Source organism: Heptranchias perlo, unplaced genomic scaffold, assembly GCF_035084215.1.
Source record: "Heptranchias perlo isolate sHepPer1 unplaced genomic scaffold, sHepPer1.hap1 HAP1_SCAFFOLD_217, whole genome shotgun sequence".
Classification (NCBI taxonomy): domain Eukaryota; kingdom Metazoa; phylum Chordata; class Chondrichthyes; order Hexanchiformes; family Hexanchidae; genus Heptranchias; species Heptranchias perlo.
The window spans coordinates 426,437-451,923 of record NW_027139231.1 but is presented as its reverse complement, the minus strand read 5'-3'; the positions used below and the strand labels follow the sequence as shown (position 1 = coordinate 451,923).

Sequence of the window (25,487 nt, the reverse complement as noted above, 5' to 3'; positions counted from 1 at the left end):
GTGTCTGTTTTGTCACCCTTTTTGAAGATGGTGACCACATTAGCCTGTTTCCAATCTATTTGTATCTAACCCTAAGGATAGAGTGACTTTGAGTCCTTTTCGTATGTCCAGGATTTTCACATCACTTATAGTAAAGTTGGGTGCAGAGCATCATCGATTCCACTCTACCCGACAATGTGGAAAATTGTCCTCTCCACAAAAAGCAGGACAAATCCAATCCGGCCAATTACCGCCCCATCAGTCTACTCTCAATCATCAGCAAAGTGATGGAAGGTGTCGTCGACAGTGTTATCAAGCGGCACTTACTCATCAATAACCTGCTCACCGATGCTCAGTTTGGGTTCCGCCAGGACCACTCGGCTCCAGACCTCATTACAGCCTTGATCCAAATATGGACAAAAGAGCTGAATTCCAGAGGTGAGGTGAGAGTGACTGCCCTTGACATCAAGGCAGCATTTTACCGAGTGTGGCACCAAGGAGCCCTAGTAAAATTGAAGTCACTGGGAATCGGGGGAGAACTCTCCAGTGGCTGGAGTCATACCGAGCAGAAAGGAAGATGGTAGTGGTTGTTGGAGGCCAATCATCTCAGTCCCAGGACTGTTCAGTTCCATTTGCAATCTCTCAGATAATGAAGCAATCCATGCCCGCATGCAGCAAGACCTGGACAACATCCAGGCTTGGGCTGATAAGTGGCAAGTAACATTCGCACCAGATAATTGCCAGGCAATGACCATCTCCAACAAGAGAGAGTCTGATCACCACCCTTTGACATTCAACGGCATTACCATCACCGAATCCCCCACCATCAACATCCTGGGGGTCACCATTGACCCGAAACTGAACTGGACCAGCCATATAAATACTGTGGCTACAAGAGCAGGTCAGAGGCTGGGTATTCTGTGGCGAGTGACTCACCTCCTGACTCCCCAAAGCCTTTCCATCATCTACAAGGCGCAAGTCAGGATTGTGATGGAATGATCTCCATTTGCCGAGATGAGTGCAGCTCCCAACAACACTCAAGAAGCTCGACACCATCCAGGACAAAGCAACCCGCTTGATTGGCACCCCATCCACCACCCTAAACATTCACTCCCTTCACCACCGGCGCACTGTGGCTGCAGTGTGTACCATCCACAGGATGCACTGCAGCAACTCGCCAAGGCTTCTTCGACAGCACCTCCCAAACCCGCGACCTCTACCACCTAGAAGGACAAGGGCAGCAGGCACATGGGAACAACACCGCCTGCATGTTCCCCTCCAAGTCACACACCATCCCAACTTGGAAATATATCGCCATTCCTTCATCGTCGCTGGGTCAAAATCCTGGAACTCCCTACCTAACAGCACTGTGGGAGAACCTTCACCACACGGACTGCAGCGGTTCAAGAAGGCGGCTCACCACCACCTTCTCAAGTGCAATTAGGGATGGGCAATAAATGCTGGCCCTGCCAGCAACGCCCACATCCCATGAACAAATTTTTAAAAACCACACGTACCCATTCAAGCTCAGTCAGACCAAGCCATGCCATCCAAAAATAGAGGATATTACTCAGTCAATGTGCAGATATTGTGTGATGTTAACTTGAGTCACTTCAATATTAATGTCATAGAATCATAGAATCATAGAAGTTACAACATGGAAACAGGCCCTTCGGCCCAACATGTCCATGTCGCCCAGTTTATACCACTAAGCTAGTCCCAATTGCCTGCACTTGGCCCATATCCCTCCATACCCATCTTACCCATGTAACTGTCCAAATGCTTTTTAAAAGACAAAATTGTACCCGCCTCTACTACTGCCTCTGGCAGCTCGTTCCAGACACTCACCACCCTTTGAGTGAAAAAATTGCCCCTCTGGACCCTTTTGTATCTCTCCCCTCTCACCTTAAATCTATGCCCCCTCGTTATAGACTCCCCTACCTTTGGGAAAAGATTTTGACTATCGACCTTATCTATGCCCCTCATTATTTTATAGACTTCGATAAGATCACCCCTTAACCTCCTGCTCTCCAGGGAAAAAAGTCCCAGTCTGTCGAACCTCTCCCTGTAAGTCAAACCATCAAGTCCCGGTAGCATCCTAGTAAATCTTTTCTGCACTCTTTCTAGTTTAATAATATCCTTTCTATAATAGGGTGACCAGAACTGTACACAGTACTCCAAGTGTGGCCTCACCAATGCCCTGTACAACTTCAACAAGACATCCCAACTCCTGCATTCAATGTTCTGACCAATGAAACCTAGCATGCTGAATGCCTTCTTCACCACCCTATCCACCTGTGACTCCACTTTCAAGGAGCTATGAATCTGTACTCCTAGATCTCTTTGTTCTATAACTCTCCCCAACGCCCTACCATTAACGGAGTAGGTCCTGGCCCGATTCGATCTACCAAAATGCATCACCTCACATTTATCTAAATTAAACTCCATCTGCCATTCATCGGCCCACTGGCCCAATTTATCAAGATCCCGTTGCAATCCTAGATAACCTTCTTCACTGTCCACAATGCCACCAATCTTGGTGTCATCTGCAAACTTACTAACCATGCCTCCTAAATTCTCATCCAAATCATTAATATAAATAACAAATAACAGCGGACCCAGCACCGATCCCTGAGGCACACCGCTGGACACAGGCATCCAGTTTGAAAAACAACCCTCTACAACCACCCTCTGTCTTCTGTCGTCAAGCCAATTTTGTATCCAATTGGCTACCTCACCTTGGATCCCATGAGATTTAACCTTATGTAACAACCTACCATGCGGTACCTTGTCAAATGCTTTGCTGAAGTCCATGTAGACCACGTCTACTGCACAGCCCTCATCTATCTTCTTGGTTACCCCTTCAAAAAACTCAATCAAATTCGTGAGACATGATTTTCCTCTCACAAAACCATGCTGACTGTTCCTAATTAGTCCCTGCCTCTCCAAATGCCTGTAGATCCTGTCCCTCAGAATACCCTCTAACAACTTACCCACTACAGATGTCAGGCTCACTGGTCTGTAGTTCTCAGGCTTTTCCCTGCCGCCCTTCTTAAACAAAGGCACAACATTTGCTACCCTCCAATCTTCAGGCACCTCACCTGTAGCGGTGGATGATTCAAATATCTCTGCTAGGGGACCCGCAATTTCCTCCCTAACCTCCCTTCACGTCCTGGGATACATTTCATCAGGTCCCGGAGATTTATCTACCTTGATGCGCGTTAAGACTTCCAGCACCTCCCTCTCTGTAATATGTACACTCCTCAAGACATCACTATTTATTTCCCCAAGTTCCCTAACATCCATGCCTTTCTCAACCGTAAATACCGATGTGAAATATTCATTCAGGATCTCACCCATCTCTTGTGGTTCCGCACATAGATGACCTTGTTGATCCTTAAGAGGCCCTACTCTCTCCCTAGTTACCCTTTTGCCCTTTATGTATTTGTAGAAGCTCTTTGGATTCACCTTTGCCTGATCTGCCAAAGCAATCTCATATCCCCTTTTTGCCCTCCTGATTTCTCTCTTAACTCTACTCCGGCAATCTCTATACTCTTCAAGGGATCCACTTGATCCCAGCTGCCTATGCATGTCATATGCCTCCTTCTTCTTTTTGACTAGTGCCTCAATCTCCCGAGTCATCCAAGGTTCCCTACTTCTACCAGCCTTGCCCTTCACTTTATAAGGAATGTGCTTACCCTGAACCCTGGTTAACACACTTTTGAAAGCCTCCCACTTACCAGACGTCCCTTTGCCTGCCAACAGACTCTCCCAATCAACTTCTGAAAGTTCCTGTCTAATACCATCAAAATTGGCCTTTCCCCAATTTAGAATTTTAACTTTTGGGCCAGACCTATCCTTCTCCATAGCTATCTTAAAACTAATGGAATTATGATCACTGGTCCCAAAGTGATCCCTCACTAACACTTCTGTCACCTGCCCTTCCTTATTTCCCAAGAGGAGGTCAAGTTTTGCCCCCTCTCTAGTCGGGCCATCCACATACTGAATGAGAAATTCCTCCTGAATACACTCAACAAATTTCTCTCCATCCAAGCCCCTAATGCTATGGCTGTCCCAGTCAATGTTGGGAAAGTTAAAGTCCCCTACTATTACCACCCTATTTTTCTTGCAGCTGTCTGTAATCTCCTTACATATTTGCTCCTCAATTTCCCGTTGACTATTTGGGGGTCTGTAGTACAATCCTATCAAAGTGATCTCTCCCTTCTTATTTTTCAGTTCTACCCATATAGACTCAGTGGGCGAACCCTCGGATATATCCCCTCTCACTACTGCCGTGATGTTCTCCCGAATCAAGAACGCAACTCCCCCTCCTCTCTTACCTCCTGCTCTATCTTTCCTATAGCATCTGTACCCTGGAACATTGAGCTGCCAGTCCTGCCCCTCCCTTAGCCATGTTTCAGTAATAGCTATAACATCCCAGTCCCATGTACCCATCCATGCCCTGAGTTCACCTGCCTTGCCCATCAGACTTCTTGCATTGAAATAAATGCAGTTTAATCTAGACTTCCCTTGGTCTTTGCCCTGCTTTCTCAGACCATCTGTCCGGTCATGTTCTGTACACTCTCCCTTACTGCCTTTTGTTTCTGTCACCACTTTATTTCCCACTGACTTCCTGCATCGGTTCCCATCCCCCTGCCACATTAGTTTAAACCCTCCCCAACAGCACTGGCAAACACTCCCCCTAGGACATTGGTTCCAGTCCTGCCCAGATGCAGACCGTCCAATTTGTACTGGTCCCACCTCCCCCAGAACCGGTTCCAATGGCCCAGGAATTTGAATCCCTCCCTCTTGCACCATCTCTCAAGCCACGTATTCATCTTAGCTATCCTGTCATTCCTACTCTGACTAGCCCGTGGCACTGGTAGCAATCCTGAGATTACTACCTTTGAGGTCCTACTCTTTAGTTTAACTCCTAACTCCCTAAATTCAGCTTGTAGGACCTCATCCTGTTTTTTACCTATATCGTTGGTGCCTATATGCACCACGACAACTGGCTGTTCACCCTCCCCCTCCAGAATGTCCTGCAGCCGCTCCGAGACATCCTTGACCCTTGCACCAGGGAGGCAACATACCATCCTGGAGTCTCGGTTGCGTCCGCAGAAACGCCTGTCTATTCCCCTTACAATCGAGTCCCCTATCACTATAGCTCTGCCACTCTTTTTCCTGCCCTCCTGTGCAGCAGAGCCAGCCACGGTGCCATGAACCTGGCCACTGCCACCTTCCCCTGGTGAGCCATCTCCCCCAACAGTATCCAAAACGGTATACCTGTTTTGGAGGGAGATGACCGCAGGGGACCCCTGCACTGCCTTCCTACTCTTCCTCCGTCTGTTGGTCACCCATTCACTATCTCCCTCAGTAATTTTTATCTGCGGTGTGACCAACTCACTGAACGTGCTATCCACGACTTTCTCAGCATCGCGGATGCTCCAAATTGAGTCCATCCGCAGCTCCAGAGCCGTCAAGCGGTCAAACAATAGCTGCAGCTGGACACACTTCCCGCAGGTGAAGGAATCAGGGATACAGGAAGGAGCCCTGAATTCCCACATCCCACAAGAGGAACATGACACGGCCCTGGGATCTCCTGCCATGACTTAACCCTTAAATTAGCTTAAGAACAACTACAATGTCAAGAGAAAAAAAAAGGAAAGAAAAACTACTTACCACTCCCTTTAAGGAGTTTACTCCTTTAAATTGTTCTCAATTTAGAGAATGTTAACTACACTAGGGACCTTGATTCACTAAAAAATAAACGCTACTTCCTATAAGACCTGCAGACCTTCCCTTTCCTTTTACTTTAGTTACTGTCGATAAGTAGAAATACTCACCTGAACCTACTCACCAATCAGGTGCCTCCCCTGTGTCGCGTCCCGATCTGATTCCTGACGTCACTTCGAACTCGGTCGCAGCTCCGCTCGGCTCCTCTCAGCGCTCTGAAATCCCGCCTTTTATCGGACGCTCCCTCCGCTCGGCTCGGCTCCTCTCCCACAATGCCCCTCCTGGGAGCAGACATGATTCTTTGCAGGCTAAGTGTGATATTATGGACAAACCATGACTATTTTGGACATCTCTGGTGTACTGCAAAATGAAATACGAGTGATCCAGGTAATAAGAGTTAGTACTTCAGGTCTCCAAAATACTCCTCAATGATTACATTGGTTTTGGTTTGCACCTCATTATAGCACTTCTAAACCCTATTGGTTGTCATGGTAACAAGTGTCACCAGCTAAAGTCAAACATGATAGCTGGAATTCCCCAGGAGCTCTCCACCTAACTTTCTATCTGTTTGAAACGGTTGGAATGTCACTGGATGTGAGAATCATGGTAGCCGTGATCGGGTGTGAAGGCCCGAACTGATTGAAGCGAACCGGAGTGAGACTGCGTCCTGTAGGGAGTTTCAGTTCACTTCACTCTGATATCAGGTCAGCTGCTGCCTCTGAATTCAGGCTGCATTTAGCAGTGGGGATAGAACCCACTTTGCACCAACCCTACAGTTAAGGGGCGAGCCGTACAATATTGAGGGTGAGCCAAGCTGTCACCTATATACCAACTGCCAGGATTGGCATAATGATTTGGTGTAATTTAAACAAAATGAATTTTTATTGCTAAATATTACCCAATGTGTTAACTCGGGTATAATTCCATCTCTCTGTCCCTTTTTCCCATTAGTAAAACAGGCCTGGTGTCTACATCCTGGGAAAGGTTGTACTTCTTTACTCAAGGAGGTAATCTGATGTGTCAGCCACGAGGGGCAGTGGCTGGAGGACTGATCCTGGACCTGGACAATTGCTCTGTCATGGCCGTGGATTGTGAGGACAGAAGATACTGTTTCCAGATCACTTCACCTTCAGGCAAAACGTATGTCGCTACTGCAACCCGTCTCCTACACCACGTTCCCCACTGAAGTTGTCATTTTTACTGCATTAGCATTCCTCCGATTCTATTCCAATGACACTAAATATTTATACTTTAATACTGCAGGATCTCCAATGGTGTTGCTTATGGGTAGTCTTATGGCTTGAGAAGAGTTGTGATGTTTAGCTGCTAACCTTTAAATAGGGAAATACGGGTAATTTTAGTTATATGCTGTTGCCAATCACAGTTTGTAAATTTTGGACTGCACTTAGATGACTGACTTTTTTTTCCAAAGTGTCATGTTCGGAGTGTGATGGATGTATGCTGCCTACTTGTACCCGTGACAAACCCTGAATTCTTTGTCTGCTTCAAACCTCAGCTTTTCTAGTCATAGAATCGTTGCAGCACAGAAGGAGGCCTTTCAGCCCATCAAGCCTGTGCCGGCTCTTTATAAGAGCAACCCAGTTAGTTCCATTGCCCCGCTCTTTCCCCACAGCCCTGCAAATTTTTTCCCTTCAAATATGTATCCAATTCCTTTTTGAAAGCCACAATTGAATCTGCATCCACCACCCCCTCAGGCAGTGTATTCCAGATCATAACAACTCGCTGCGTAAAAAAAGTTTTTCCTCATGTCGCCTTTAGTTCTTTTGCCAATCACCTTAAATCCGTGACCTCTGGTTCTCAACCCTTCCGCCAGTGGGAACAGTTTCTCTCTATTTACTTTATCTAAACCGTCATGATTTTAAGTACTTCTGTCAAATCTCCTCTCAACCTTCTCTGCTCTAAGGAGACCAACCCCAGCTTCTCCAGTCTATCCACGTAACTGAAGTCCCTCATCCCTGGAATCATTCTAGTAAATCTTTTCTGCACCCTCTCTAAGGCCTTCACGTCCTTCCTAAAATGAGTTGCCCAGAATTGGACACAATACTCCAGTTGTGGCTGAACCAGTGTTTAATAAAGGTTCATCATAACTTCCTTGCTTTTGTACTCTATGCCTCTATTTATAAAGCCCAGGATCCCGTATGCTTTTTTAACCGCTTTCTCAACCTGCCCTTCCACTTTCAAAGATTTGTCTCTCTGTTCCTGCACCCACTTTAGAATTGTACCCTCTAGTTTATATTGCCTCTCCTTGTTCTTCCTGCCAAAATATATCACTTCGCTGCATTAAATTTCATCTGCCATGTGTTCGCCCATTCCACCAGCCTGTCTATATCCTCTTGAAGTCTATTACTATCCTCCTCACTGTTCACTGTCCTTCCAAGTTTTGTGTCATCTGCAAATTTTGAAATTGTGCCCTGTACACCCAAGTCCAAGTCATTAATATATATCAAGAAAAGCAGTGGTCCCAGCACCGACCCCTGGGGAACACCACTGTACACCTCCCTCCAGTCCGAAAAACAACCGTTCACCACTTCTCTCTGTTTCCTGTCACTTCGACAATTTTGTATCCATGCTGCCACTGCCCCTTTTATTCCATGAGCTTCATAAAGTAGAGATGTTGCTTACAGCTGCTGTTCAAAACTTCAGTTAATCACATGCACAGGAATTCCCAACCAGCCAAATACATTTGCTCTTGGTTTTAGCATTCAGCCAACAGTGGGCATTACTGGTTTTCCTGATCAGCCAGTGGCGTGCCCTGTTGGTTTTCCTGATCAGCCAATGGCGTGCCCTGTTGGTTTTCCTGATCAGCCAGTGGCGTGCCCTGTTGGTTTTCCTGATCAGCCAATGGCGTGCCCTGTTGGTTTTCCTGATCAGCCAGTGGCGTGCCCTGTTGGTTTTCCTGATCAGCCAGTGGCGTGCCCTGTTGGTTTTCCTGATCGGCCAGTGGCGTGCCCTGTTGGTTTTCCTGATCAGCCAGTGGCGTGCCCCGTTGGTTTTCCTGATCAGCCAATGGCGTGCCCCGTTGGTTTTCCTGATCAGCCAATGGCGTGCCCCGTTGGTTTTCCTGATCAGCCAATGGCGTGCCCCGTTGGTTTTCCTGATCAGCCAATGGCGTGCCCCGATGGTTTCCCCTTGCAGCTAATTGATTGCGAAGGAAAGTTGGCGACTGGAACACAATTTGAAATAGAATCTTCTGAAGGGTTTTCAAGGCCTTTTTCTCCCAGCTGACTCAGTCCATAAGCGCAGTCTGAGGCTCACGCTGTGTTTTCTAATAAACACAAAGAATAACTTGTACCAGCACCACCTGGGCAGCTCCAAGAAAAGATCATGGGGATTGAGTGATTCAACAAAGATAATCTGCTCATGGCCTCCTTTTAAAAACAATGAAATATTTAAACATTTCTCTATTTAAATTCTAACATTACTTAAATAGAAGTGCAGCATCAGTCTGTCCCTGATTTCCACCACACATTTGTGTCTCGTACTTTTCTTATCTATTTTCACATGTTTTTGTGAACTTGGAAAGATTGACTGAAAAATTCCTGGGAAATACTCTTGGCGGGTGGGGGGGGGGGCAAAAAAAGTTGAAAACATGAAGCTCCATTTCAATATATCTTGTCTGTCATTGAGCAGAAAAGAGAACATCGGTTACCAAAACTAAACATCAGAGTGGAGGCTGGTGGTGACTGCCTGTTATTTGATTCATTTACCTGCAAGTCGTCATGGACCAGATAGCACACTTAGATCGCAAGCTGCTTGCTGTGCCCAGGCACCTCGTACATTCCCCCTCTCCTGTGCCCAGGCACCTCGTACGTTCCCGCTCTCCTGTGCCCAGGCACCTCGTACGTTCCCGCTCTCCTGTGCCCAGGCACCTCGTACGTTCCCGCTCTCCTGTGCCCAGGCACCTCGTACGTTCCCGCTCTCCTGTGCCCAGGCACCTCGTACGTTCCCGCTCTCCTGTGCCCAGGCACCTCGTACGTTCCCGCTCTCCTGTGCCCAGGCACCTCGTACGTTCCCCCTCTCCTGTGCCCAGGCACCTCGTACGTTCCCGCTCTCCTGTGCCCAGGCACCTCGTACGTTCCCGCTCTCCTGTGCCCAGGCACCTCGTACGTTCCCGCTCTCCTGTGCCCAGGCACCTCGTACGTTCCCGCTCTCCTGTGCCCAGGCACCTCGTACGTTCCCCCTCTCCTGTGCCCAGGCACCTCGTACGTTCCCGCTCTCCTGTGCCCAGGCACCTCGTACGTTCCCGCTCTCCTGTGCCCAGGCACCTCGTACGTTCCCGCTCTCCTGTGCCCAGGCACCTCGTACGTTCCCGCTCTCCTGTGCCCAGGCACCTCGTACGTTCCCCCTCTCCTGTGCCCAGGCGGCTGACTGCAATCCTCTGCTGCTCGGCAGTACCTCCTGAGAATCGTGCACCTTCTGTGTCCTCAGCCTCCTGGACCACATTCACCGATCACAAGGTAATTGTGGATGGGGGAGGCCACTGCCCCATCTCAGCCCATCCATCCAGACTGACCCTAAAAGTCCCCCCATTGCAACATGCACTTGATTCTTAAAGATTGCAGGGTTTTCACTTCCACTGCTCTCTGGGAATCCGTTCCTGTCCTTTTAAACTGATATACCTACTATACCCATGTTTTTTCCAGTACAAGTCGCCTTTTAACTGCTGTGATGTAACTTGGAAATCTTCCCTTTCATTAAACTCAGTGGTGCCAAGAATCTACGGCAGAGTAAGAAAGAACATGCATTTATATAGCACCTTTTACTTCCTCAGGACATCCCAAAGCTTCACAACCAATGAATTATTTTGAACAATAGTCACTGTCGTTTTGTTAAGGCAATGCAGTAAGGAAACACTTCTCAGTTTGACTGTGGAGCTGGAGTATGCTGCTTGGTGTCAGCTGTGGCTCAGTCTGCCCCCTCAGCTGGACGTAAAACATCCCCATGGCACTTTTCAGTGACGAGCAGGGGAGTTCTCCCCGATGTCCTGGCCAATATTTATCTATCAACCAACATCGCTAAAACAGATTAGCTGGTCATTATCGCATTGCTGTTTGTGGGATCTTGCTGTGCGAAATTGGCAGCACCGTTTCCTACATTACAACTGTGACTGCACTTCAAAAGAACTTCATTGGCTGTAAAGCACTTTGGGACGTCCTGAGGTCGTGAAAGTCGCTTTATAAATGCAAGTTCGTTGTTCTTTCTTTCTTGACTTCACCATCAATGACCTTAACAAAGCTTTACCAAGACTTTTTACTCAGTTTCTGCTAATGTTTGTTCATCCAGTTTTGAAGAAGTAGAAGTCCTCAAACCAGGGCTGAACACGTACAATTAGAAACATAGAAATTGGTAATTGAAAAAAGACCAAGGTCCATCTAGTTCACCTTCTATCATCCTGGTAATCACATGATCCAATGATAATGGAGTTGTTGACTAATCACAGCGATCAATCTCTATCAGTGAGTCTCCAACAGACCCAGACATGAGGTGAGGAAAACCCCCAGTGGTGGAGAGCTTTGGGATCCATAGGTCCAAAGTCACCTGTTCCTCCCGAGCCTGTTACACTCACCACGTCATGTCTTAAATTACTCATATACTGTAACCTAAAATATTATTTTCTGAAAGAAACCTTTCTAATTTGCATTTGAATGAATCAACACTGTCTGTTTCACCGTCTCCCCAGGGAGCCTGTTCCATAGATTGACCACTCGTTCACTGAAATATTGTTTCCGTGGATTAGTTTTGTACATACTCCCCTTCAAGCACAGGCCGTGTCTTCTGGCTCTACTGCTCTGGACAAGGTGAAACAACTTGTTCTATATCCAGTCCCTTTAGAATCCTAAAAATAGCAACCATACCATCTCTCAACCTTCTTTTCCAGTGAGAACATGCCCAATTTACATAATCACTCATAATCCAATCCCTCCATCCCCTCAAACATCTGGTTACGTTCTTCTGCATCCTCTCAGTCGCTGCAATACCCTTTCTGTACTGTGGTGACCAGAACTGTACACAGTGTTCTAAGTGTGTTTGCACCAATGATGTATAAAGTGTCAGGATTACCTCACTACTTCAGCTCAATATTGACCTTTTAATGCATCTCAATATCTGATTTGTTTTACTCACTGCCACCGAGCATTGTTGCAGTAGCTTCAATTTATTGTCAATCAGGACCCCCAGATTTCTTTCATTGATTATTTTCTTTCCATTTAAGTAATAGCTTCACATGGGGATATTTTGTCCCCATGTGAAGCATTTTACATCCCTCTACAGTGAATTCCATCTGCCATCTGTCTGCCCAATTCCCGAGTATATTGAAATCCTCCTGTAGCTTATCCTGTGCAGCTTTGGACTCTACCACCTTCATTAGCTTTGTATCATCTGCAAATTTAGTCACTGTGCTTGTGACTCCTAGCTTCAGATCATTTATTGTGGGACCCCACTGGTAACATTCTCTCAGGCTGGTGACAATCCCTGGACCCCCACCCTCTGGGTTCCATTGGTCAACAAGTTGCATATCCATTGTGAAATATTTCCACTGATTGCCGCTTTCTTTATTTTCAGTACTAGCCTTTCCAGAGGAATTGTATCTGAAATCCAGGTACACCACGTCCACTGCCGTACCCCAGTTGAGCTCCTTCGTCACACCCTCGAAGAAAACTAGTAAATTAGATTGGCAACCCATATCTTTTATGATTTTATTTCTATCCAGCTGCTACATGATCTTATTTTTAATAAGGATTTATACTCACTGGTCTGTAGTTTCCTAGGTCACTTTTGGTACCGTTTTTAAAAAATGGAGTAACATCAGCCTTTCTCCAGTCCCCAGGCACCTCTCCAGTACTCAGTGATTTCTGGAAGATTTGTGCCTTCAATTTCCTCCTTTATTTCCTTAAGGATCCATGGATACATCTTATCCAGCCCCTGAGATTTGTTCACCTTCAGTTTACATAGCTGTTCAGTAACCGTGCTGGTGGTAATGTGAATAGTGTCACAACTCACCTTTGCAACAGCCTCTAGTTCCCTTTCCTGATCAAGTAAGTTACCTGTCTCCTCCTTGGTAAAAACTGAGGCAAAAATCTTATTATTCACATTTGCAGCCTGTGTAGTGTCAGTTGGTGTGCCCTCACCCATTAGTCCATTAGCACTTTCTTCAATCATTTCTATTATATAAAGTGGAAAATCCTGTAAAAGAAACAGATGTAAATTGAATTTAAAGTTCCAGTGTTAGAGGGGGTGAAATGAGGCTGAACTTGTGGACGTACTCGTGCTCCGGTGTTATAATGTCACCCTCACTTTGCATTACCATTTGTAGAATGAATTACTTTACTGTCCTGTCACCCAACTACAAACACGAGTATCAAATTAGTTGTTACTATATTCTACTTATTACAGATTTCCTGTCACTGAGCGTCTACTCTAGATAAGTGTCTGATCGTGTTGTGTAAGGCTGTGCAACATCTTCCAATTAGTCCAACTAATGCAACATGGATGAAGCCAAAATAGGTTTGTCTCAGCAATGGGAGCAGGAGAGTTACATTTTATAACCAAAAAGAAGCAGGGGCATATCTGGTGCTAATGAGGATGTCACTGTTGTGTAACCATTGGACTGTTCAGTAATGGGCTTAACTGTGCAGTACATTCATACATTAATGGTTATATTCTAGGGGCATTATCCTTCAAGCAGAAGGCAAGCAGGAGTATGAAGAGGTATCAAATTAAATTATATTCAGGAATTTCTCTTTGCTTTATGTTGATTTCTGTAAGAATTGTCATAATTTTTCTTGTTTCTGTTTATTACCATCATAGTGGATTTGCACCATCAATAATATTTCCAGACAGATCTACCTCACTGACAACCCAGAGGTAACTTTTTTATTGTTGTATAAATGTTGCTGTATTTTGCCTTAAAATGTCAGTAGTTCAAGGTTCATGCCTTAACACTCGCTTTCTCTTGTGTGCTAGGCGACTGCAATCAGGCTGAACCGGACAGCAGTGGAAGCAGTGACACCTACATCCACGTTTCAGAAAAAACACGAAAGTTTTCGTCCTGAGAGGTAAGAGGTGAAGTGTGATGAATTGGTTCATCAGTTACTGTCTGACGGTGATTAATGCACAGTAACCATCTGCAAACATTCAGTCTCTGACCCGTTTGAAACTTCAAATCCACATTATCATTAAGTAACAAAGTCTGTACAACTCAGACTTGTGATTTTATTAAATCCTCTTGAGTGAGGAAAATGCAGTCGATCGTTAATACATTTATGGGAAAACGTCAGAGGATCAGCTTTCTTCATTCAAAATTGAGTTTTATCTGATGCAAATCGCAAATAGTCTTTAAAACTACAACAATACTTTGCATTTGTATGGTACTTTTAAAGTAATATAAAGGCCCAATGGGCCGAGTGCTGGTGGAAGCATTAGAAGAGTTTTCAAAAAGTGTTGGTCAAACAGGTTTGAAGGAGGCTTTTAGAGGTTGGCAGAGAAGTGATGAGACAGAGGTTCAGGGAAACTTTACCGTAGAGTGAGGGTTACTGGAGGGATTTACATAAAGGAACATGGATTTTGAACTTGTTGCACTGGGAGACGGAGCCACTGGAGGTAACTGAGGATAAGGATGATGGTTGAGCTGGACTTGAGGGTGGAGTGGGGTGACAGAGGTTTGGTCAAGCTGGGGTTTGGCTTGTATATTACAGAAACTGCAACACCACTGCTTGACCCATGTCCCAGCTTGTGGGGAGTCAGGTATCCCCACCAGGCCCTGCCTTGAACCCATTAAGCATTCTCGACCCCTTTCACATTACCATCCTGTGATCCTCACGCCCCCGACTGCCGTAAGAATCTCCTCCGTAGGCCAGAAAGGCCTGCGAGCCCACCGAGCGTGCATCATCACCGCGTTCAGCTGCGCTTCTGCATATTTCATTACAAACAGCGGACATAAAGTATGGAAGGAGACCACGTATGGTTTACACTGTCCTGGACTCGGTCCAACTTACTAAATCTGCTACTGGAGGAAAGTCACCACAGGAGAATTTCTAAAGGCAATTGTGACAATTCTCTATAACACATTTAAGTTTGGCGTACAGTCATGAAAAGTCAAGTTGTACTCATTTAAATTAAGTATATTCTTATATTCACAGAATTTTAGAATCAGAGAATGATACAACGTAGAAGGCAGCCGTTCGGCCCATCGTGCCTATGCTGGCTCTTTGAAAGAGCTATCCAATTAGTCCCACTCCCCTGCTCTTTCCCCATAGCCCTGTAATTTTTTTCCCTTCAAGTATTTATCCAATTCCCTTTTGAAAGTTACTATTAATCTACTTCCACCGCCCTTTCAGGGAGCGCATTCAGATCAAAGTTTTATTGGGCTAATTCCAGAATTGTGTGTTTATAGGGAGTGTGGGTTGGAGAATTGAGACTGTGGTGTTGTAGTCCTGTCTCTGATACATGCTCCCTTCAAACACGGCTCCCCACTGGGGGTGCGAAATGATGCAATTAACCCATATATCTGCAGTTCTTACTGGACAAAATTGCCCATTTAAAAGTCCCCCTTGAGTGAGGCAGGTCATTCCCCCACCACCTGTGTCTGATGTACCCTATTGGGCTACTTGGGCAAGTTCATTATTGGGCTACTTGGGCAAGTTCATTTTGATGCAGCTTTTGCTGATCTCTCCCCCTGTGAGCTGAACCCAGTCAACAGACACACTGAACACCGGGTGTAAAATAATAATGAGTTATTGACTGACCCACACTGTAGCATTTTGTGTGAATATGATTTTGTTGCTCCAAATTGTCACTTTTCATTTGTGCTTAAAGAATCAGAGAGATGTTATAGCCTGTGCCCCTGCTGAATGATCAGGAGATTCTGTCCCTGCCCACAGTAACCCTGATCACATTCCGTCTGCCACCTCTAAGCATTCCTGAGGATGCTGATACTTCTCCATAGTTTCAAGGGTGAGAAAGATTGCTGGGATTTGGATCTGTACCAAGTGAAGTGTTGTTTTCTGTGCATTACAGAGCTGAGAGTGTGCGTATAGAAGCTGCAAGCAGTGAGAAGAGTGTGACCGATGCCCCAGAATCAGCAGACCCACTCATAATCCCTGGAACCCCAATTCAGTTTGACTTGTGTACAGCAAGTGAAGACTTTGATCAGGACAGGTCTGTCAGCAGGTATGTGGATTCAACATTTGAAAAACGGGAAAAAAAATCTGAGTCTCAGAAAATATACCTGTGTACTTCAATTGGTTAAATATCTTTCAGACGCACAAACCCATTTGGAGAATCGGAACATGACAAAGCTGCTACTTCAGAGGGTAAGAAATCTTTTAGAAGAAACAGTTGCTTATAATAGTTTGTTTTTATCACAAAATAATTCTACTAAAGGTGAAAGTTAAACATTGAATACTAGTGAGTTTAGAGCATGCCACTGCACATCAAACAGGTTTCTGTAAAGCTCCAAGCTCTTCTCAAACATTGCTCTTTTACTCAGAAGGATGCATAATTTGGTGCTTAATGTTTGACATTAAATACCAGCTCTGTACACCTCAATTTCCTGTACACGTGGGCATAACTTTATTATAAATTGAGGATGAACAAATTAAGAAAAAAGTAAGCAACCTTTCTTCAACATTGCATTCCTCCTTAAAGTATACAAAAGAAAGGTGAGAAAATTAGGCCTGTCAGTACTCCCCCCTTTCACCGGCAGCACAGTCTCAAACACTCTCCTCCCCCCAACTGCTAAGACCTGTGCGAGACTTAAAAAAAACAAACAACTCTGGCCAATATTGGGGGAAAAAGCTCTAGGAAATTCTTCCCTAGTACAATTTAGCAAATTACAGGGCAAACCTAGTAGCACATCACTAGACAAACTTAACTAACCCTGACATGGCCCAGTGTCCCTTTAACTAACCCTGATATGGCCCAGTGTCCCTTTAACTAACCCTGGTATGGCCCAGTGTCCCTTTAACTAACCCTGGTATGGCCCAGTGTCCCTTTAACTAACCCTGACATGGCCCAGTGTCCCTTTAACTAACCCTGACATGGCCCAGTGTCCCTTTAACTAACCCTGACATGGCCCAGTGTCCCTTTAACTAACCCTGACATGGCCCAGTGTCCCTTTAACTAACCCTGACATGGCCCAGTGTCCCTTTAACTAACCCTGACATGGCCCAGTGTCCCTTTAACTAACCCTGACATGGCCCAGTGTCCCTTTAACTAACCCTGACATGGCCCAGTGTCCCTTTAACTAACCCTGACATGGCCCAGTGTCCCTTTAACTAACCCTGACATGGCCCAGTGTCCCTTTAACTAACCCTGACATGGCCCAGTGTCCCTTTAACTAACCCTGACATGGCCCAGTGTCCCTTTAACTAACCCTGACATGGCCCAGTGTCCCTTTAACTAACCCTGACATGGCCCAGTGTCCCTTTAACTAACCCTGACATGGCCCAGTGTCCCTTTAACTAACCCTGACATGGCCCAGTGTCCCTTTAACTAACCCTGACATGGCCCAGTGACCCCTTCTCTCAGGAACTTGCATCCCTTTTAACCGGGCGGTCATATATCCGAAGTTACCCATCTACCTGTAACCTGAAAAGAACTACCTATCCTGCCCTCTCACGTTCCTGACTCTGCCTACGTATTTTGCAGCTCACCCTCTGGTCTTACTTCAACTACACATTTTCAACATCCTGTCCGTATTTACTCCATCCGTTCCTTTCATAACGTTAACCCACGGCCAGGAGGAGGCCATTTAGCCCATCGTGTCTCTGCTGGAGCAATCCAAATCCAATCCCCATGCCCCATGCTCGCCCCATAGCCACTGCTTCAAATATTTATCCAATTTTCCCTTAAATGATGCAATGGTCTTTGCCTCAAACACTCCCTGTAGCAAAGCAATCCATCCTGCAATAACACTGTAGAAACTTCTCACCTCTTTCTTCATTCTTAATGACAATTTTAAATTGGACTAAAAATTGATAAAGAAGAGGTACTTGAAAGGCTGTGGCTGTACTTAAAGTAGATAAGTCACCCGGTCCGGATGGGATGCATCCTAGGTTGCTGAGGGAAGTACGGATGGAAATTGTAGAGGTACTGGCCATAATCTTCCAAACATCCTTATGGTGCAAGAGGACTGGAGAATTGCAAATGTTACACCCTTGTTCAAAAAAGGGTGTAAGGATAAACTCAGCAACTACAGGCCAGTCAGTTTAACCTCTGTAGTGGGGAAACTTTTAGAAACAATAATCCTGGACAAAATTAACAGTCACTTGGACAAGTGTGGATTAATGAAGGAAAGCCAGCACGGATTTGTTAAAGGCAAATCGTATTTAACCAACTTGATTGAGTTTTTTGATGTAACAGAGAGGATCGATGAGGGCAATGCGGTTGATGTGGTGTATATGGACTTTCAAAAGGCGTTTGATAAAGTGCCACATAATAGGCTTGTCAGCAAAATTGAAGCCCATGGAATAAAAGGGGCAGTGGCAGCATGGATACAAAATTGGCTTGGTGACAGGAAACAGAGAGTAGTGGTGAACGGTTGTTTTTTGGACTGGAGGGAGGTGTCTAGTGGTGTTCCCCAGGGGTCGGTGCTGGGACCACTGCTTTTTTTGATATATATTAATGACTTTGACTTGGACTTGGGTGTACAGGGCACAATTTCAAAATTTGCAGATGACACAAAACTTGGAAGTGTAGTGAACAGTGAGGTGGATAGTGATAGACTTCAAGAGGATATAGACAGGCTGGTGGAATGGGCGGACACATGGCAGATGAAATTTAATTCAGAAAAGTGCGAAGTGATACATTTCGGTAGGAAGAAAGAGGAGAGGCAATATAAACTCAGCAACTACAGGCCAGTCAGTTTAACCTCTGTAGTGGGGAAACTTTTAGAAACAATAATCCTGGACAAAATTAACAGTCACTTGGACAACTCTAAAAGGGGTACAGGAACAGAGAGACCTGGGGGTATATGTAGACAAATTGTTGAAGGTGGCAGGGCAGGTTGAGAAAGCGGTTAAAAAAGCATACAGGATCCTGGGCTTTATAAATAAAGACATAGAGTACAAAAGCAAGGAGGTTATGATGAACCTTTATAAAACACTGGTTCGGCCACAACTGGAGTGTTGTGTCCAGTTCTGGGCACCGCACTTTAGGAAGGATGTGATGGCCTTAGAGAGGGTGTAGAAGAGATTTACTAGAATGATTCCAGGGATGAGGGACTTTAGTTACGTGGATAGACTGGAGAAGCTGGGATTGTTCCCCTTAGAGCAGAGACGGTTGCGAGGAGATTTAATAGAAGTGTTCAAAATCATGAAGGGTCTAGATGGAGTAGATAGAGAGAAACTGTTCCCATTGGCGGAAGGGTCAAGAACCTGAGGACATAGATTTAAGGTGATTGGCAAAAGAACCAAAGGTGACATGAGGAAAAACTTTTTTTCACAGCTGTGGTTATGATCTGGAATGCACTTACTTCCCTCAGAAACCTAGGATGCAACCCATCCGGACCGGGTGACTTAACTACTTTAAGCACAGCTAGCCTTCCTAGTACCTCTTCTTCATCAATTTTTAGCCCATCCAGTATCTCAACTATATCTTCCTTTACTGAGATTCTGGCAACATCATCTTCCTTGGTAAAGACAGATACAAATTTAATAACTCGGCCGTCCCCTCTGCCTTCATGAGTAGATCTCCTTTATGGTCCCTAATCGGCCCCACCCCTCCTCTTACTACCCGTTCACTGTTTACATGCCTGTAGAAGACTTTTGGATTCCCTTTTATGCTGGCCACCAGTTATCAACCTGACATCTGTCGTGTACCCCATTTTTTCGTTTCATCTTACTCTCTATCTCTTTTGTCATCCAGGGAGCTCTGGCTTTAGTTGCCCTACCTTTCTGCCTCATGGGAATGTGTCTAGACTGTACCTGAACCATCTCATCCTTAAATGCCACCCACTGTTCAATTACAGTTTTGCCTGCCAATCTTTGATTCCAATTTACCCGGGCCAGATCTGTTCTCATCCCATTGAAATTGACCCTCCTCCAATTGAGTTTTTACTTTAGAGTGGTCCGTGTCCTTTTCCATAGCTATTCTAAACCTTATGATACTATGATCGCTGCTCCCTAAATGCTCCCCCACTGACACTTGCTCCACTTGGCCCATCTCATTCCCTAAAACCAAGTCCAGCAATGCCTCCTTCATCACTGGGCTGGAAACGTACTGGTCAAGAAAGTTATCCTGAACACAGTTCAAAAATTCCTCTCCCTCTGTGCCCCTTATTATTATTGTTATCCCCGTCTATATTAGGATAGTTGAAGTCCCCCATTATCACTACTCTATGGCTTTTACACCTTTCTGTAATTTCCCTGCAAATTTGCTCCTCTATATCCTTCCCACTAGTTGGTGGCCTATAGAATACACCCAGTAGTGTAATGGCACCTCTAATGTTCCCTAACTCTAACCAAATAGATTCTGTCCTTGACCCCACCAGGACATCCTCTCTCTCCAGCACTGCAATATTCTCCTTAATCAATACTGCCACCCCCCTCCCCCCTCCTTTCTTTCCTTCCCTACCTTTCCGGAACACCTTATATCCAGGAATATCCTGCCCTTTTTTGAACCAGGTCTCCGTTATCATATTCCCATGTGGCTATTTGCGCCTGCAGCTCACCAACCTTGTTTACCACACTTTGTGTGTTTATACACATGCACCGCAAACCAGTCCTAGACTTTCTAGTAATCTCTCTGTCTGACCCCACCTAATACTGTACTATTTCTTACTCTAGTGCTATCTGTCTCTCCCAATCCTTTGTGCACCTTGTTTCCCCCTTCGAATGCTACATCCTGGTGCCCATCCCCCGCCAAATTAGTTTAACCCCCCCCCCCCCCCCCCACAGCACCAGTGAACCTCCCCGCGAGGACACTGGTCCCGGCTCCGTTGAGGTGCAACCAGCCTGTACCACCCCCCAGAACTGGTCCCAATGCCCCAGGAATCTAAAGTCCTCCCTCCTGCACCATCTCTCCAGCCACGCATTCATCTGCTCTGTCCTCCTATTTCTACACTAACTAGCGCGTAGCACCGGGAGTAATCCGGAGATTACTACCTTTGAGGTCCTGCTTCTTAATTTCTTTCCTAACTCCTTAAAATCTGCCTGAAGGACCTCATCCCTCTTTCTACCTATGTCGTTGGTACCGATATGGACCACGACCTCTGGCTGTTCACCCTCCCCCCTCCAGAATGTTCTGCAGCCACTCTTACACGACCTACATTCGCACTTTCAGCAGATGATATATTTGAACCCTGGGTGTCTCTCATCATCCACATCCTTCAGTGCCTTTCCATTGAATGTATGCTCCCATTCCTTGTTTTTTTCCCTCCCAAAATGTATTCCCTCACACATCTACACATCAAGTTGTATTTGCCACCTGTCTGCCAACCTATCTATATCTTCCTGAAGTCTTTTACAGTCCTCACTCTTCATCAAACCTCCAATTCTTGTGTCATCAGCAAATTCTAAGTGTACTCTCTATGCCCAAGTCCAAATATCTATCAATACCAAAAGGTAGGCTCAGCCCTGACCCTGGGTTACATCACTTTCAACCCTTCTCCACTCCAACACCCAATTACCCCAACTCTTTGTTTCCTGTCACCCAGCTCTCTATCCGTGCTGATACATTCCCTCCGCTACCATTCACTTAAATATCACTAACCAGCCTTTTATCGAACACCTGAGAATCCATAGACACCTACTGCATCCTCTTTATTTACCCAACCCATCACCTGGTCAAAAAACTCTTCAATTTGTCAAGCATGATTTACATTACAGACCCATGCTACCCGTCCTTGATTAACTCATGAACTTAGAAATGCTCACTCATTTCACCCACACATTCAAAGAATGTGCCCAGAACTGACATTAGGCTAATAGTCTAGTTACCTGTTTTTCCCCTTCTCTTCGTTCTTGAACAAAGGTATTACATTGGCTACTCTCCAGTCCAACAGCGCAATTTGCATATTTAAGAAGGATTGAAAAATTGTGGCCAGAGTCTCTGCTATCTCCTCGACTTCTTTGACTATGCTACAACAACAGTTTACATTTATATAAGCTCCTTTTACTTGTGAAGTGCCTTAGGAAGTTTTCCCAAGAGCGTAATCAGACAAAAATTGACACTGTGCCAAAGGAGGAGACATTAGGAAAGGTGACTAAAAGTTTGGTCAAGGAGATAGGTTTTAAGGAAGGCCTTAAAGGAGGAGAGAGAGGTTTAGGGAGGGAATTCCAGAGCTTAGGGCCGAGGCAGCTGAAGGCACGGCCGCCAATGGTGGGGCAAAGGGAGTGGGGGATGGACAAGATGCCACAATTGGAGGAGTGCAGAGATCTCGGAGGGTTGTAGGGCTGGTGGAGGTTACAGAGATAGGGAGGGGCGAGGCCATGGAGGGATTTGAACACAAGGATGAGAATTTTAAAATCGAAGAGTTGCCAGACTGGGAGCTGATGTCAGTGAGCACAGAGGTGATGGGTGAACAGGACTTGGTGCGAGTTAGGATACGGGCAGCAGAGTTTTGATTGAGCTGAAGTTTATGGATGGGAGGCCGGTCAGGAGAGCATTGGAATAACCAAGTCTAGCGGTAACAAAGGCATGGATGAGGGTTTCAGCAGCAGATGAGCTGAGGCAGGGGCGGAGATGGGTGATGTTACGGAGGTGGAAGTCGGGGGTCTTGGTGATGGAGCGGATATGTGTTCGGAGGCTCATTTCAGGGTTAAATAGGACGCCACGATTGCGAACGGTCTGGTCCATCCCTCAGACAGTGGCCAGGGTGAGGGAATGGAGTTTGTGGCGGGGACCAAAGACAATGGCTTCGGGCTTCCCAATATTTCGTGAGAGGAAATTTTTGCTCATCCAAGTCTGGATGTTAGACAAGCAGTGTGACAAATCAGAGACAGTGGAGGGGTCGAGGGAGGTGGTGGTGAGGTAGAGCTGGGTATCGTCAGCGTACATGTGGAACCTGGCGTCATGTTTTCGGATGATGTCGCTGAGGGGCAGCATGTAGATGAGAAACAGAAGGGGGCCAAGGATAGATCCTTGGGGGAGTCCAGAGGTAACGGTGTAGGAGTGGGAAGAGAAACCATTGTAGGAGATTCTCTGACTACGACTGGACAGATGAGAATGGAACCAGGCGAGGTCAGTCCCACCCAGCTGGACAATGGAGGAGAGGCATTGGAGGAGGATGGTGTGGTCAAACATGTCAAAGGCTGCAGACAGGTGGAGAAGGATGAGGGGGGGGGGAATAGTTTACCACAGTCACGGAGGATGTCATTTGTGACTTTGATAAGGGCCGTTTCAGTACTGCGGTAGGGGCGGAAACCTGATTGGAGGGATTCAAACATGGAGTTGCAGGAAACATGGGCACGGATTTGGGAATCGACAATACGTTCAGAGACATTGGAGATGGGCAGTAGTTTATAAATAGAGTGGTCAAGGGTGGGTTTTTTGAGGAAGCAGGGTGATGACAGCAGATTTGAGGGGGAGGGGCAGTACCTGAGGAGAAGGAACAGTTAACAATATCAGCTAACATGGGGGCCAGGAAGGGAAGTTGGGTGGGCAGCAGTTTAGTGGGAATAGGGTCGAGGGAGCAGGAGGTGGATCTGATGGACAAGGGGAGGGCATGAGGCGAGATAGGAGAGAAACTAGAGAAACTGTTCAGAACTAGGGCAGGGGGAAGTTTGGCTCGGTGGGCTAGGGGAAGAGAGGGAAGCGGCAGAGGCAGCTGAATGGATGGTCTCAATCTTAGTGGCAAAGAAGCCCCTGAGCTCCTTGCACTTACTGGAGGCGAGGGTGGAGGAGGCAGGGGAGAGGGGTTTACGGAGATGTTTGGTAGTGAAGAAAACACTGGGCTGCAGCCCGGCGACTTACCCACCTTGGGGGTCTGCTAATTTTTTCAAAATCAGTTCCTTTTCTTACGTTTGCTGAGATCACAGAAAGGGAAAAGGAGACACTTGAGCAGTGAGTCAGGTATTAAACAGTGGGCCTGGAGCCTGGGCATGCAGGAGGGGGCAGTATTTCCAATTAGAAGTTGTCTAGAAGGAAACATCTTGCCAAACATAAGTCAGCCTGCCCATGAAAGGGACGGGCGTGGTTATTATTAATTGTTCTCAGTTCATCAGGGAGAGACTGTGATTGAGTGAAGGAAGTGGGTTTGGTTAAACTGTTAGTCAGTTTGTACACTTGCTGTCCGTATAATAAAACAGCTTAATGATTCCCGTCGGCTTTGTCTCACTAAAGTGTTTCTCAGTCTCTCTATTGAAAGACCGGAGAAGTGGACGTGAGATCAGGCACAAAAGACACAATATCCAGCTCAGGTCACAAAGGCGATCTGATTGTTACACCCCTGGGTAACACTGTTCCATAATTAGATATTGGGCAGTAAGGGGACATTCCTGAACGTAAGATGCCTGCACCACTTACGGGAGTAACTTGCACTGGTATACCTGAGAGAATATCCAAGAATGGCCTCAAACCTGTAACTAGCGCACTTCGATATAGCACCCAAGGGTACACTGAGAGGCCTTCCTGGGAGGGAGAAGGTTAGAATCAGACGGAGAGTCTCTGGCGGTCTGCTCTATTAGTTTCCTGGCAGCTAACCAAAAAATGGCATTGACACTGTCCTGAGATCAGATTGACTCTTCTTGGACAACGGAGGATAGATCAGTGAAGGGAGGTGTTCGAGGGGTCTACATTCATGAGGGTAACGTATTATTGCTAAAATTTGCAGTGTATTATATCATAATTTATCATGGCATCATAGTCGGTTCAGCACAGAAGGAGGCCATTCAGCCCATCGTGCCTGTGCTGCTCTTTGAAAGAGCTATCCAATTAGTCCCATTCCCCTGCTCTTTCCCCATAGCCCTGTAATTTTTTTCCCTTCGAATATTTATCCAATTCCCTTTTGAAAGTTATTATTGAATCTGTTTCCACCGCCCTTTCAGGCAGCGCATTCCAGATCATAACTCGCTGTGTAAAAGAATGTTTCCTTACGTCAGCTCTGGCTCTTTTGCCAATCACCTTAAATCTGTGTCCTCTGGTTACCGACCCTCCTGCCACTGGAAACAGTTTCTCCTTTATTTATTCTAGCAAAACCGTTCATGATTTTGAACACCTCTATCAAATCTCCCCTTAATCTTTTCTGTTCCAAGGAGAACAATCCCAGCTTCTCCGGGGTCTCCACATAACTGAAGTCCCTCATCCCTGGCACCATTCTAGTAAATCTCCTCTGCACCCTCTCCAAGGCCTTGACATCCTTCCTAAAGTGCAGTGCCCAGAATTGAACACGATACTCCAGCTGAGGCCTAAGCTGTGTTTTATAAAGGTTTAGCATAACTTCCTTGCTTTTGTACTCTACGCCTCTGTTCATAAAGCCCAGGATCCCATATGCTTTTTTAACAGCGTTCTCAACTTGTCCTGCCACCTTCAAAGATTTATGAATGATCCCCAGGTCTCTCTGTTCCTGAACCCCCTTTAAAATTGTTCCATTTAGTTTATATTACCTCTCCTCATTCTTCCTACCAAAATGTATCACTTCACACTTCTCTGTGACATATCTACCATTTCACCAGTCTGTCACTATCCTCCACATTGTTTACTACATTTCTGAGTTTTGTGTCATCTGTAAACTTTGAAATTATACCCTCTATACCCAAGTCCAGATTATTAATGTATATCAAAAAGAGCAGTGGTCCTAATACTGACCCTTGGGG

The 25,487-nt window shown here is 45.9% G+C and overlaps 1 protein-coding gene across 1 annotated transcript in view; it reads left to right on the top strand.

Moving 5' to 3' along the window:
- Nucleotides 1-25,487, top strand: part of LOC137310106 (DCC-interacting protein 13-beta-like) — a 91,025-nt gene that overhangs the window by 57,781 nt on the left and 7,757 nt on the right. The window contains exons 11-16 of the mRNA XM_067978065.1: nt 6,667-6,855; nt 13,401-13,443; nt 13,543-13,599; nt 13,699-13,790; nt 15,751-15,903; nt 15,994-16,046. Of these exons, the coding sequence (XP_067834166.1) occupies nt 6,667-6,855; nt 13,401-13,443; nt 13,543-13,599; nt 13,699-13,790; nt 15,751-15,903; nt 15,994-16,046 (587 nt within the window). The remainder of the gene's footprint in view (nt 1-6,666; nt 6,856-13,400; nt 13,444-13,542; nt 13,600-13,698; nt 13,791-15,750; nt 15,904-15,993; nt 16,047-25,487) is intronic.